The sequence below is a fragment of the Anticarsia gemmatalis genome, chromosome 3 (genome assembly GCF_050436995.1).
Source record: "Anticarsia gemmatalis isolate Benzon Research Colony breed Stoneville strain chromosome 3, ilAntGemm2 primary, whole genome shotgun sequence".
NCBI lineage: Eukaryota > Metazoa > Arthropoda > Insecta > Lepidoptera > Erebidae > Anticarsia > Anticarsia gemmatalis.
Genome location: NC_134747.1, coordinates 8,335,972 through 8,352,665, shown reverse-complemented (window position 1 = coordinate 8,352,665; position 16,694 = coordinate 8,335,972). Strand labels below are relative to the sequence as shown.

General features: G+C 36.2%; 1 protein-coding gene across 6 annotated transcripts in view; it reads right to left on the bottom strand.

Moving 5' to 3' along the window:
- Nucleotides 1-16,694, bottom strand: part of CadN (neural cadherin) — a 260,161-nt gene that overhangs the window by 47,196 nt on the left and 196,271 nt on the right. For all 6 annotated transcript variants that reach the window (XM_076136236.1, XM_076136234.1, XM_076136238.1 and 3 more), the window contains exon 13: nucleotides 4,099-4,242. In XM_076136236.1, the coding sequence (XP_075992351.1) occupies nucleotides 4,099-4,242 (144 nt within the window). The remainder of the gene's footprint in view (nucleotides 1-4,098; nucleotides 4,243-16,694) is intronic.

Genomic DNA, 16,694 nt, shown 5'->3' with positions numbered 1-16,694 from the left:
AAAGTTTTCACATATTATTATGTAGACAGATTTCATCCGAAAGACGTTGCATCCAAATACTGATACGTAAGAAACGAATAATCCCATATACGCCTACAAAGCTATATAAGAATATGTTTGAGCATTTTGCTTAATTTTCTCGGGGAAGAAACGGAGGCCGTTTAAAAACGAGATTGAATCGGGACATCCCGGCGACATCTGCGAGAGACGCTTGGAGATTTTAATACGAAAGAATGCAGCAGCAGTCAGCGCTCGCGGCGTAACCGACGCGCCGCGACCCCCTGACATACAAAAACCAAATGTAATAGATTAAAATATAACGGGCTCACTGTCTACAGCTTTTCAAGATTGCACTTCTTAAAATCCAATAACGCCTTGCAAAAATAAACTTGCGTTTAAGTAGAGTATTGACCTCTAAAATCGTTCAAATTGTATTCCAAGTGCGATCGAGGTCAATAGTTAGGTAAGGCTTTAACATTGGAAACTTGTTCAACTTCACAAGATTAAATTCGATAAATTGATACTTGAATAGAGATCGATGTTTTTAAATGTGTACCCGTAACTGAGTTAGATTTTAGGACCCCACCCTAAATTAGGTTAACGTATACTTTATTTTAGTTAAGTAAAGGGAATGTTTACGATAAGGTACAATACAAAACCTCTTGTTTGTAAGACAATTTCATTGTTTAATTGTTGTGAACCTGTCTCGTATGACATGAAACTTAAACGCACACTTTATGCAATTGTAACTTTGTCGGAGTTGAATGGCATCGAGAGCTTAGTGCGGCGTCATTTATTCCTCGTAATAACTTAAGTTGGGGTTAAGTTACGACGGAACACACAATGTGTGTGACACAACACAATACTGCTCACGTACACACTTTTGTCTTGGTTTATCTGCCTTTTCCGTAAAGTTAATTTTGGCAGAAAACAGCAATGAGAGTTTTGCTTTTATTTGTGAAATCCAATACAAATACTAACGTAGAACTAAAGCACTATCTTCGTTGTTGATATCAACAGATGTACATAAATATTATCTTCCCATTTAGTAAGACCAATATTATGAATTATTTTTTTTTATTGCGAAAAATTATGGGGTTGGTTAACATGCCGAACTTTTTAGTGATCTTGTTTTAACTGATGTTGTGTTGTGGTAACGAGGACAACGTTAGAATCGGTTCTTTAATATGGATCTGAGATTATATAACATAAAAGTTAAAGTATTATTTACTAGAAGTCGAAAAGGAAGTTACACGTCTAAGAATGTCGACGAGAATAATAAAAGATTGAAAACACTTTTCGACTGAATGTTAGAAGAGCTCTTAAACGTTTGTAGGACCTACGTCTCCGTAAGTTTCCAACGACGAAAAGAATTTATAACTTCTATAAAACGAGATCCTGCTTGCTCTATCATCAATTATACCTACTAAGTGTAGTGAGTTCCAACGTTCTTTTAGAATAATTTTACTAAAGAAGCGGAGACAAAAGGCTTTTTTAATTTAAGCTATACTTTTAAATTTGTTTTTAATTAACTGTATATCATGGATGGATATCACGAGTTTGTGAGATAGAAATAGCGGCAAATTTCATTTTAATTTATACGTTGCCCCGAGAGTTAAAAGTTTTTTAAACTATTATTCTTTTATGGGTCGATCGCACAAAAAGTAAAATCAATTTCATTATGGAGCAGCACTCGGTGAAAACAAACGGCAGACATCTGCGACCCCAAAAGATTTACGATGTGGTAGAGAAAAATTTATTTTACTTTCATTTCGTGGCTACCACAAAAATTGTCCAGCAGATGATAGTCAGTTCCAAGTCAAGAAAACCGACTAACCAAGTTCATAAGAATATTTTCATCATGACCAGATTGGCGGTAATTTAAAGTATTACCCACCTTAAGTTAATTATATTAGCGTCTCAGAGAATTTGCTACAGTAATGTCATTATGAAAAGGTACAGGAAAGGTTGCGAGTTTAATAAGGGCCGGGGTTGAGGGGCGGAGTGTAGTAGCGCGGCAGAATTCTCCGATATAATGTATCGTAGCAACTGTGCGAACTCATCGATCAAACGTAAGCGCTACAGTTGTTAGGCAGTGACGTCGTACTTGCTCGTAGGTGCTCGCTACTCGCACACTTTCTGCTTCTCGCGTCAAACTTTCGTGTTCGGAGCTGGCTACGCCGTAGCTGACACTGCTGATGCCAGCAATAATCATAATGTTGTCTACTTGGCACTACAAAATAATAACGGCGGCGATTGTGCGTCAACGCTCCAATGAGCGGTATTGTGTACAACGTGCTGCCAGTGGAGTCAGTAGTTTTTTTTCCTTTCTCTTATCTTAGCTTTGTTTCAATATCTCAATAAAATCAAATAGTTATTTAGAAATGTACCATCAAATATGGTTATATCAGATTATTATGGTCTTAGAAATCAAATCTTAAGTATTATTAAGTGCATTATGTACGAATGGGAGTTTAAAAGAAAATTGAAATGAAACAAACGATTTGACACGAGTGTAATAAACTGTTACAAATTAACTTTGTGCTACTGGAATTATATAAACCATGTTACTAATACTGATAACGGTTACGAACTTTATAATTGTACTTTCATATATAAACAGTCACGCACGTTTATAATCCGCAAAGGGATTTATTTAAGAGAATTATCATTTGTGTGAGGCGGGCTTTTATTTAATAGAAGACTGGCTAATCGGCACTAATCGCCTTAAATTCTGTCTTTGACTTCACCGACTTAATTTGCCATCAGTGGGTACCGTGCAACGTTGGTTTTATTAAAATATAAATTGAAAGCATTATTGTAGAGTTAGAAAGGGTAGCTATCTATATATATATATATATAGCTATAGAAAAAATTGCTACGTTGTAGCGGATGCAAAAAAGCATTAAATAGCGAGAATAGGCCACCCTTGCATAACCCCCTGATAAACAGATAAAAGTACTAATTAAATAGTTCATAGAACGGGTAGATAATTAATTAATCCGATATAATTTGACACGGGAAGCCTTGCGTTTTCAAATGTCATTACACGCATTTCTTTGTAAATTAAATTAACGTGTAGAGGGAAACTACAACAATGCTCACTTTTTAATAACAGTAATAACTACGTCAACAATTTCTTAGATCGACTTAAAAGAAAACGGACAAAGCGTTGGCTGAACAAAGCGTGTGAACAATAGCTTAAGAAAAATACATACTAAGTACTGAACGCTTTGTCAATCCGAGCTTTTAGCGAAATTCATTCAAAAATATTGACTGCGATTTCAATTATGTTAAAGATTCGTTATCGATGGTGGCCCACCTGCAATTACTTATTGGTCTTGGTTTACTCGAACAAATGAGCCATACTACGCTCAATACTTCAGAACAATGACAAAATTATTCAATAAGACAAAATTGTTCTACGAAATTATGAAATTATTTTCATTGAATGAATAAATTCTCTTCACAGTTGAATTGTTATGGGTTTATCAAGTACGTATTTTTATTTCAATCTCGTATCCGGCGAGCACAAATTTATTTATGTAGAACGTAATATCTCAGGAAATGTAGCAAGCCCTCACGGCTTTGTTACATTGATGAGAATCTGGTATTAGGTAGTTACGGGACAATCAACGTCTCGATTCAATTTCAATAAATGGCACAAGATTGAAACCCTTAATCTATGTATACAGCGCTCTCAGGTGAGGTATATTATAAAGACGTTCCAACGTAATATCTACTTTACTGCTTTATATATTATTCTTCACGAAGCTAATACCATTCGATTACAATCCGTGTATAGGGTGGAATATCTCAGGAACACAGCGTGATTTTCTTTGTACAAAGTTAAGCGGAACTTGATCCGATGGCATAAAATATAGCGGCCATGTGCGGGACTTTTTGTTTTGTTTTAGATGTTCTCTCCTTGTGTAGTGTTCACTCGTATTAGGGTCGTATATTTTTTATACAAGCACGCCACTTGTTAGTTACATAGTTTTCAAGGAAAATATTGGCATTTTTATCACAAGGGAAATTTTGCACGCTATAAAGTTCATAGGCAATATAAGCAAGGTTCGAGTGAGAAAGGTTACTCACATTCATCGTGATCTTTGGCGGTGACGGTGAGCACAGTGTGTTGGATGTCCTCATTTTCGTCGACCTCCGCCTCGTAGAGCTCCTTGTCGAAATACGGCGGGTTGTCATTCTTGTCAGCGATCCCGATGCGGATGAATTTAGTCACTGGAAAAAGAAGCCAACATTCACTACAAGGCAACATGATCTCGGCAGGAAATATATTATACACGTACCCTATATTTATACGTAATAGTGTATCCAATAGTTGGAGTACGTAGTTTGAGTTCTTCGCTTGTTTGACTATAAAATAAAATGATGTATCGCACGAGAACAGAAGAAAGCTTTCACTTTGGAACTCAACATTATGTATCGGGAGGGAAGAGCGATCTGAATATAAAACTAGAAGCATAGTATTTTATAATATTGTACATATTTTAGTTATTATCTATTTGTGCACAGTAAGTCATGTTCAGTAAAGTTTTTTAAATTCATACTACATTTAAAATTTGCCGTGGTAGCAATTCGTCCAAAGATTTACAATTATTACGCCCAAATAATTTCGTCTAATGGCAAAAGAAATGGCAAACAGCGAACAAGAACTTGTTCACGAATCACTGGTTATCATCTGAGGTCTTTCACTTCGATAGATAAGTAAAAAGCAAAAACCTTTACGAGAAACTGTACGTCAACGTGAATTATGCACAGCTCTATGAATTTGCGTGTTTACTGACTGTATTTATAAACTTGGCGATATCGGAATCTAAAACTTATCGCAATGAATATAACAACGAGATTAAAGGTGTTATTACTTATCAAAACAGAAATCAACAGACAAGAGAATGTCTGTTGAATGAAACAATAGAATCCTTTAATTTCCACATTTCCTAGCGGCGGCGAGATGTTATCGTTGTATTTTTGCACAGTTCCCCTCCGCCCTGTTCATTTCCGTTTTGACAGACAGCCCGCTGTCTCCTTTGTGTAGATTTGCTTCAAATATTTATTTATTTTCATTATTACGGAATACATTGATTGACTAAAATCGCGAGTTCTGTAAAACCAAAAAATATTGTCCTCAATAAGGAAAAAGAACTCAGTACCATTTCGTAGATAATTATATAGTGCCATTTAGTATATAAATACAGTTATGTATGTATTTTCAGAAGAGAGTCCACGATTGAGAACGGATGTATATTTTTAGACTAGGTAAAAGATTCTGTAGAGTTGATAATTTATCACGCAATAACATTTGTATGAATGAATTTGACGTTGTCCTTTGTGAAAGCCTTTATATAATAGAATCGTAATTGGACGACATCAAATGAACTTTAAGCTGAGTTCTCGAGAGAAATCGTATCTAAAAAAACGAATTCTAGACGGAAATTGCTTTCGTTTGAGGCGCACTCTAACAATGATAAATTAGGACCCCTCTGGGCAAAATGTCCGGCGGCTTTATTAGCAAACATACGGACGCTTTTAAGCTCAGCTTTAGTAATGTAGTCCTTATCTTCATTGACGTAAAGTCGCAGCCGACACGGAAAACAATGGAGATTTCAGCCGACCTGCCTTCGCTTGGTCCGACTTCATCTGTAACGAATTGGTGACAAAGCCTTCGCGACACTGAACTAATGCAAAATTACAAATCAAATTATTTTGTGAAACTACAAATATTGGTCGATCTCATAACTTGGCTTAATTTGTTTAGTTCAAAGAGAAAATTGGTTAGCTTTTAGAGCGTCCCATTTGTGTATATGAATTATATTATAAAACGGGCTTTAGAGTAAGTAGATTATGAATTCACCTCGTAATTTTAACATGATGTGGACTGCAAATCCCCAAGTTTTGCAAGTTATGTTATTTTAGGCAAGTACTTCCGTCAACAAACGTAGTAAAGAACAATTTCTATTTGGGAGGAGCATAGCGTTAAATTTCAATTGAATTCTAAATTAGACTGTGTTTCGTAACTTTGTCGAAGTGTCGTAACGTTGTTCCGCGGCCTGCATGGGGCGTAATCCCTTACTACCGTTTAGAGCATGGCCATGACACAATACCGTTTTCCTCGTCTGTTGTTCTTGCCTAAGTTGAATTAGACTACCATAAAAACTAATCAGGGATGCTAAAAGCAGTCTAACGACGCCGGGAGCGACTTTTTGACAAACATGCGAGGGGCGGTCTATCCCAAACTTTGGCGGGACAATTTTGTTAGCGAACTTCCCTGTCAACGCTCGTATAAAACGAAACCGGCATCACCCAGCTATAATTAAATAGCCAGAAGTCGATAAAATCAATATATACTTTTTACTGTTTACTCTACATTTTATGTGAAACGAAACCTATAAAATTCAGTTTGTATTTATTAACGTCGGCTACAACAAAGGCGTACTGAATATTTTTGTGTGCTGTTTTAATTTGACTGTATAATACTTTCGTAAATAAGGTCTGAAGAATGCAAAAGATTTATTCAGTTGAATACTACATATATTATATACTTAATGTGAAACGCCAAGCAATCCAAGTACTGATTTTGTATGTTAAGTGTTTGTTTAAAATTTGTCAAAACAATATTTTTGGACACCGTGTTTCCGGATAGCAGCAAATAATTCAAGTTACAATTGTTTAATTAAAACAACCTCTACAAATGTTACATTTCATGTGGGTCAATGTTTATGTTTTTGTTTCCGAGTTTACATATCGAAATTGTTTACAATAAATATATTTCATAAGCTTGTAAATGCTACAATAGGTATTTTATTACGATTTAATAGCAATATTTGAGTCAAATCGATGATTGGATATCTTAAAGTAGTGTAATTAGAAATAAAGCTAGTTTCTCAATTGGCAAGCACTGAACCCGTTTGATCAATCGCATAGGTTCCGACATTAGTATTCCCCTTGCACAGCAATCAAACACAGCGCTCTGCGGGTAACGAGCCTCCTACAAACTATATCCTGTTACCTACGGGGCAATCGGCGAACTTATTCATGCGCCACTCCAGCAATAAGCAATAACCGTTAATATACAGTAAACATGTGCCAAGATTACTTTATGTAATGCGGTGGCGACAATAATCATTACAAATATATGGAGGTCTATGTAACAACATATTTATGAAACACTATTTCTGTTTTCTAGTTTCGGTTGTGTTGTAACGAACCGAAATATGGGTTCTTATAGATATAACGCTACGCGTACAAACAGATGTTTGTACGCGTAGCTATTGCTAATGAATTATTTAAGACGGTTATAGCCTTAGTAATATTATTATATTCTTACATACCGAAATATACATAGCATTCTAGGTTTCGTAACAGTTATATTAAGAACTTTTGACAATAAACGCGTAAAGAGCGACGAAACTACTTTTGAATCTGCCCGGACGATCTCATGTGCTTTCAAGAAACAACATTAGTGCTTTTAAACAAAACTTTAAATATTCTTATACACTTATTTTCAAAGCAGTATTATCGGATAAAAAATGTTGTCACAAATATTGTCGAATGAGATTACCCAAATTACATCTGAAATCTTTAGCTTAGCTTGTAAGAAAACAGTTTAAAAAGGCTTTGCAAGGGCTTTCCTCCGATATAAATATTGTACCGAAGGCCTTCATTAAAAATAGCGCGGAACCGTTCTGTAAATTGTCCGAGAAGCTTATCTGCAGGACACATTCATACAGCGGTGTGCTGATAATGAAATTCTTTATCAAGAGGTGCACAGAGTGGCGGGACGTGCCTTTGCGCTGTTGGGGCCGGCGGAAGGTCGAGTGTCGGATTATGGAAACAAAGTAGATATGACATTTTGTGTATTGGTTATCTTCAAAATTTCGGGCATAAGCTTTGCGGAATACCCTCAAGCACGAGTAGCTATAGCAACCACCCCAATATTTAAATATAGGAAATATCAACTGAGATGTAGATTTATTAGGGTACTGCCTTGTTGTAGGTTCCCAAAATGTTCAAATCATACATAAATATTTTTAGAAGATTTGGAAGCTTTGAAATCTTTCCATATCGCGGTCATTTATTTTATTCGAGATTTAACATGGACATAACAGATAAAACATGTCTGAAAACTGGTCCTTTAACATTTTCACATGATTTTCAATCAGGTTTAAAAACATGCAGAACAGTCTTTCAAATGAAAGCAAATATAGCATACCACGCTTTCTGAAAATAACAACATTTCAGTACGTTTATCAGGGTATCGTTTTCAGCGTCAACATAAATAAAAGTTAAGAAGCACGGCAGCATTTAGCTGAATGCTAACAAGCACGACTTTCGACCGTCCGTCTTGTCCGATTACGAACTAGAACAAAGCCGAGCTCTGACTTCGCGCCACGAATCCGTAAAAATCTAACGTCTCTTCTGTGATCGTCTTATCTGATCTGCCCGGACTACTTTAAAAGATAAATGGGGATTGTTCTCTTTCAGTGAAAGCGATTGAATTTTTTAAAATCCTTTCTTGCCCTAAAATCAAACGTAGTTTCCTAAACTACCAAATTCTATAATAATCCAAAATATTATTTATAAAGCAGTGAAGCTAAATATTTTCAATAGTTTTATTTTCGAGTGAAAATATGTATTGCGAATATTTTTGTAGTGAGACTCACGTTTATTACGCCGATTCCAGTTTCAATTATTAGTAGGCATGGGATTTTTGCGAAGCTATCGAACGTTTCAGCGGTTCGCTTTTTGCGTTAAACGATGTGTATCGTAATGGTCTCGGAAACAATAAACTACGAACGGTATAGCAGTGCGATTTTGCACATACATAACATAAAGCTATGATGTCCAATGTGAACGTATGTACTACGAGTCTGTATCGATGTACTACGATTTAATGTATGTCTATGTTCTGGTTTTGGCTGAAGTTTATGCGTTAGCTTGTCGAATCCTAACTTATTACTAAAATTTATCGGATCCGTTTTAAAATCTAAAAGCTGCCAAGCCTAGTAATGAAAATCAACTTAAATACAAACATGCTCTAACTCTTGACATTGAACTATACCACTATAGCGCCTGTTATCACCAGCTTTAAGCGGGTCAACTAAGTTTTAATGGATGAGTTTAAAATTCCTTAATTGGATTGATTGACGAGGTGTGCCTCAACAGTTTGTCATTGTCTTTGAGCTGAACTGCCGGTTAACCAAACTTCGCCACGAAGACAAACTGTGTAATAGCCAAGAGTTGGGACAGCTTTCCAAACATATTAGTTTACAAGTTGGAACGGAATGCAAGGAATGAAAGAAGTTCCTTTAGAACTTTAATTACATATAAATAAAATTTCTTATCGTCTGGGCAAACAAATGAGATTGTAGGCTATGAAACAAAAAACATGAAGATCACAAATCGGGTTTTGATTTCCCAAAGGTACAGTACGATCGTATGAGTATGCTCGCGGTCATTTCCGATATGCCACAAGACCGTTTCAGATGAAGTCCCTACAGAAGCGTGACGCGGGTCTCTATCTGTAGATTGGCCGATACAAAGGTAAATGGAAAAACAAGACAAATTTACGACGGTCCGTATTCTCACATTTTCACGACGAAGGTACGCGATAAACCCAAACTGCTTAGACTCGCAATATTCGATTCAGGACGATATAACTTCAAATAAATCGGAAAACTTTACGTATAAACTTGCCTATGTTCCGACGAGATGGTGCAAAATGATTTTATAATGGCTTTAAAATAAAGTGTTGGACTGAGAAACAAAGATCGACCTCATATTTCTTTTGATGGAAGAAAAACAATTTCAATTACATAGAAATATACCTCACAGGCAAAACGCAATCGAATAATATTCAGATGAGGAGCGGAGGATATGAAAAATGTTATAGATTTTTTGCGCAGCATCGCCGTGGGCGCCTCTGAAAAGGGTTGTAATGATAATACAACTGCCTTCGACACTAACATTTCGTACCGTAAATTATGGTCAGATCCTTGCGTTTGGAATATTGTTTCACCGGTAAAATATGGAGCCAGTAGAACACACATGTTTTGGCATAAATATTCACTGCACAATGTCAAAGATATGATAAATATTTCCCTGCTACTAAAAATTCCTGTCCTCTCGCTTACGTAAACTGCACCCGCACATTTGAAATATACGAACAATGTTTTAATGTTGCGGTTTTGAGTGTGATATAAACATACAAACAGAATTATTATTAAAAGGTTTGTATTTCATAATTCCAGGAGTTAAGGACCGGTTGTCATATTTACACAACTGCAAATAACGAAATACTACTTATCAAATTCCTTAACAAAAGTTAGTGTTTCAAATAAATCGTAGTTCTTTGGTATAGTCTCAGCTAGCTGTAACTCGTCCCGTGGGCAGAATGTTTTGTGGCACGAATGGACGGATACATGTCTCGGACCTGCCCGGTTATAGATGTAGGTGTCTTAAATTTATTGTTGACATGTGAAAGGATCGTTGTGGCCTTTTCGCAAAATAAATAATTCATGATCGACGTATAGATACATAACTGGTTACAGAATGTGTACAGGTAAACGTGATCTAAAACGCGAAGCCTTCTCCCGTTACGTATCTATGTCTACCTGCGTCTATTAGATACGGTACATTGTTGTGGTCGTTAGACATGTTACATAGGTAACCTATAAGTTGGATAATTATAATCACTGTAACTCTCTTACTATACAACTTCGGGAAAACCCGCAACTTCTCAACAAATATTAGTTATGAGAGGAAGATATCAATATAGCTTAACAATATGTTAACGTGTGGTCGAGTTTACTGAGCTGCAACAATTTGTACCACAGAATAGCCATCAACACGTTCAAGTTTAAGACAAACATCCTAAGTTCAAGGGAACCGATAAATCCAATTACCTACTGGTAGTTACACTGGTCGAACTGTTCGGTAGCCATTGTACAAATATAATTTGTGTCGTAAGGATATTGAATTACGTAACGTTCTTAAGCTATGTAGTGGGCAGCTTTAGTAAACAATTTTGTCAGCGTCAGCGCAGGGGAATTAAATAAACAAGGCGTTGTAAGTGCTCGCTCTCACCACACGTCGCCACACGAGCACTGAGCCGGCAGCAGGCGCGGAACGCCGTCACGAGGAGCGGCCGCGGCTGTGGCCGGACCGCATAAAAAAATGTACGAGCATAGAGCGCGTGCCACTGGCGGCCCCTTGACACGTTTCCATAATGATGATTCAGTAGATTGCGTTTATTATCGCATTTGTATGAATTAATTGCGACAACATGCATTTTAATTGTAAAATAAACATGAGATTTATTTGTACATGTAATTTATGTAATAGTCCAAAAGATGTCAGAAAAGGTGTGATAGGATTATTGGAAATAATTCACGTGTTTTCGATGGTGTTACATGAGACAGAACTTCCCCAAAGGCATATTTTCGCATCACTACAGTAAGAAAACTAATTTCGCGTGTTTGCCTGGCAGGGGGCGCGGCAGCCGCATTCCTAAGAAATGTGCCGAGCGCTTGGATACTGCGTTTATATGTTTGTGATAATATATCGGTATGTTTTATCGAGCTAGTCTCGCTTTCTTCTTTGTTTTCTAACGTTTTTTACTTGAGTATTTTTATTAGCGTTTTGTTTTTAATTCGTAAAATTCCTGCTCATCCTCACGTTCCCACCAATCACCGCCACAGAAGTGAAGTCGTTTGCAGTTTGGTTTCGTTATTTGATTCGAAAATTACAATGATTGTATTGATTACCGTCACAAAATCAATAGACAAAGGCATGCTTTGTTTGGAGTTGAATTGATTTTCCAGTTTCTTGCAGAGACAAACGCAGCGAGGCTGAGTTTTTTGTCAACAAACAATGTGTACGGGAACAGGCGAACTGCCAATTTCATATGCATTTTATAGCTTTCTATTTTATTGCTTAGTTTTGTTGTTTACACATAAATTGGAGTGAAATGGTTAAGCTATTGTCCTATAGGAATATAATATTTCTGTTACGACTCATTACGTATCTTTATAGCGTAAATAAAACATTTCACTTAGAACAATAACAAAAGCTTGAAATAAAAGAGACTCATTAGTACATAAACCGTAACTACTTGTTCGCACGTCTCTACAAGTACCGTAATTATGGTTCGCGTGGGTGCCTTGAAAGCCTTTTAACCTTGTCTCGCGAGGATACACAAATTCATATCAACAACTAAGCGACAGTTGTAAGTTTTTTATTTGATATCATAGAAATGAATTACGAATGCATGTAGCTCATACCAGGAACCTTATTGATTCTGATATAATACAAGGATAAAATGTATAACTAAAAATACTTCTTTAATTAATCCGCCAGGTCATACCTAGAATAAAGTAGAAACGAGTTGGAATTATCATCGTTATACGGTAAGCTTTTAATGTATGGCTCAAAGGGCGAAATTTGTGCAAGTGGTCTGTACTCATTATAATGCAAAACGTCCAAGAAATTACGTTCTACTTTAATTTACTCAGCAAGCATATAAAAATGCTTAAACCTTTCAAATATCGCAGATAAATATTGAAGTATTAGTAAGATTTCAATTTCACCGATAACACATACTTATCATTCATTAATCTAAGTTAAATATTAACCTTAGATAATTACGATTATACTATGTCAACAAAATATAAATTTTACTGACCCGAGAAATTGTAATTTGACTGTCGGGTCGGAAAGGTTTCATGTATCAATCGGATAAGCCGTTTTTGTGTGAATCTTTCCTCTTTATAATATTAATATGAGCCGAGAGTCCATCGAATAAATTGGGCGTTGTACGTTTAGAGATAGATATATTTAAAGTAACTCGCACGCATCGTCCGAATGGATCCTTCTCGTTAGGTGCGTGCGGGGTGTACCGCGATCATTTTCAATAGGACGCATTAGTATAAGTGGGTTCGGTTCGTTGTGGATTGGCCGATTGTGCCGGGATTGTGTCGATTACATTTGCGAGCTCACACCGGTGCCGCGATTGAGTTATTGTCTCATCTGAAGGCGCCGCGCTGCCCCGCCGCCGCCCAGTCTGGACGCAGGTGCCCGCTTGCACTGTATCACTGATGCACTTTTTAATATAATCTCATTTGCATCGAGACGTAGAGCTTTTTATGTAAACTTCGTCCGCGCTGAATGTTTTATTACATTTTCTATTAGTTTACTTAAACTGCGAGCGATAGTTATGAATTTACGATGTACACGTGCCCAGTGCTTTTATAAATGTTTAATAATAATGCAATCTAGACTGCTAAAGAAAACGTTTTATCTAAGTAATAACTATTCTCATAATATTATATATATCAGGACAAAAGAGGACATAATAAAGGTTTAACACGTTGCCGAAAACGATAAAAGTTAGCTCTTTAAAATTCTAATAGCTACGGTTCGGCGTGTATGACTATGATAAGCACATTTTTTACATATTGTAGCGCGCATCATCCAAAAACTGCTCGACGCATTTTAATGGACTTTCAGTGTTATAATCCTCAAGGTTTGGTGATTGATAAGGGTACACATTATTACACTATGTCCAGTAGGGTCAGGGTAATATATTTGCTTAATTTCGAACGGATAAAAACACAAAAAACAACATTTTAGGTAGAACAAGTAAGGTATTGTTTGCGCTATATATCACGATATTATATTAATCGTCTAATCTGTTTAGTCTGAACACCTCGAGGAACAAACAACCTCTCCTCTTTGAAATATTAGCAAAGTTTATCCCAAATCTGTAAGTGTAAATTGTGTGATTACTATCTCGCTCCTTTTGTGGAGCACGACTAGTTCAATTTGCAACTGAAAGTTGACAGAAAGTATGGCAATAAAATGAAACCTTGTAATTAATTTGTGTCGTGGGGTTGAAACAAAAACATAACATATATCGTCGCTAAGCCTCCTTAGCATCGCACACATCGCGGGAGACGAGTAAGAACATACGTCACTTAATTACTGTCTTCTTGACGACTAATGTTTGCTCTTTCTCACAAAACTTTTTTCTGGACGCTCTTTCAGACTAAACTGAGATCTAATGACTAGTGTACTGACAGCAATGGCTATGGCAATGGCTTATCATCAACTGAATTCTAAGACTATATTCATAAAAAGCTGGTGGTTTGGCCTGGTGGCGGAAAATATATGAAAATTGATATGGATTTAACGCAAATGTGTACAGTCTGACAACTTCTTTATAATAATCCCCTTAAATCCTATGAACATTACGAGTTTGTGTACCTAAAATTATTGCTTGTATTAGAATTTATGTAGGTAGAAGATCGAATAAAAAAGGCTTTTGTCCACCGCTCAGTAAGTACTATTTAAGGTAGTATACTTTTATGACTGTGAAATACTACACGCAATGCGTAGCAATAGAAATGTTCAAGAGTCCAGCTGCACAATTATACGAATAGTTTTTAATTTCTTATTTTTCAGGATTTTTATTCAGATTTAAGAGAGCCTAACTAATTAGAATTTATTTAAATTACTTTTTCTCTTAAGTATTGCCATGTATACACACCAGCACGACACGGCACGTGCACAACAGCCCACCAATGCCAACGCGCTAAAACGCACTCAGGAACAATTAGGTAAACGCCATTTGTATGAAACGTTAGGTGCCTTGCTGCGCTATTTAAAACGACTTTTTTCTAGAAAGTGCAAGGTCGTTGTGCTGAGTTACTATGTACGTACATATATACAAATATATCAAAGAGCTTAAATTAAATATATTAAACATAAAGCTCGTACGTATGTGAAGTTTTGATGGCAACAAGTACACGAAAGTACAACGTTACTAACATGTCGAAACTTTGGCCCCAGTTGTCTCGTGCAGACGTTCTGTTAAATGAAATTTCTAATATTTTCATCCAGTTTAACTAACAGAACATTGTTATCGAACTTAAAGGTACTTTTGTACAAACTTACGAATGAACTCAATCAAATATACAAGAGCAACGCGGTGCCGCACGGCGGACCACTCTCCACGTACAATTCATATTATTTTATATACAGTCGGCGACAAACATTAAACTTTAAAACTTAATTAAGCTGTTAGTGTTCAGAACTCTTGTCATGGTACAATCTTAGCTGCGAATCCGAACTCATCTCTTTATTAAAACTGCTTACTTTCCGACTTGTCGGAAACTTGCAAAACATCACAAAATATTACGATGCGAGTTTTCTTGGAATAAAATCGCAGATACCCAATAATTTCCCTAATAAATCTGAAGTATTTTTTCCTTATTAGGTAGTTACTTTATACAAGAAGGTCGGAGGGACTTGACGTTAATAAATTTGCCTGTAATGAGACCCTAAACATGATGCAAAGTATCATGCCGACATCACGCTAATTATAGAATGCCTTTTATAAGAAAGGGTTTTTCATTGTTTGAAACAATAAACGCATTGAATAACATTTACGCACCGTGCGTTCCAACGCATTTACATGAAAATGTTTAAACAAATAAAATGCAATATACAAAGTCGGCAAAAATAAATAAAATGGATAAACTGACATAAAAAAAAACTATCCAATACAATAAAAACGAGCAACAACTATTCACGTGACACGCTTCACTATTTGAAAATTTGCATTTTTAAAGTTCTAAAAGCGTTTAATTCTATATCAAACAACGAGCAATAGTAATATAGAAATTAAATGTACCTTTTATATAAATTTCTTAACAACATTATTTTTTTAACAGAAGGCTAACGAAGAATAAGTCTCTTTCGAACTGTCTCAGGATAGCAAATTTCTGACGAGTATTACCAATATTAAGTTGAGTGAAAACGTATACATTTTTTTATTAGTGTAACGTTCACAAGCAAACGTGCGAAAACTCGCCTGCGAGCCAAATACCGAATGGACCATAAAAAAGTCATAAATGACCCACCTACTTCACGGATGAGAAAATAAATAAGATTATTGGGAAAATTGGACAACCACTGGTTTATTCGATAAATAAACTAAATATTTTATGTAATACATTGACATCTTGTAATGATTGGCAGAAATAACTTTTACTTAAACTTACATACCCAAGTAAGTGCTATTTGTTAAAACCCAAAATATTTTCAGCGGGTCCACCATATCCGTGCGTGCATATAGCACCGACGGCGCTTCACCGCATGGCGCACTTTAACTGTCAACGATGATTATTATCACACACAAACACAATGTTAGTAACACGCAAACAACTATTATTCATAATATTAAATCACTAAGCACATGGCCTCTTATTGTGAACTCCGATTGAACGGAATTAATTATCATTGAAGTGAGTGCGAGTAGGAGAGGATGTCGCGCGCGAGGCGGGCGATCGGCGAGTCGCCCAAGCTGAACTGCCGCCGCGCCGAGCCCGCCCCGACGCGACGTACAACCCCGCCTGGCCGCCACTTTCGCAGAACAACCATATTTTCAAAGATAAAAACAAACCCTGATAATACTAATGGACGTGAAATCTTCCTTAATGATGACACACGAACAATAAAAAAGACTAGTTGTCGGATTACGTAAAATCTTTTTGACGTCCGATTTATCAGTTACCTTTTACTAAAAAAATATTTTGAATTTTTTTAAAACAATATAATTTTATACCTAAATTTGAATATGCAAATGCGCCGTAGAATAATCTCTTCGCAGCATT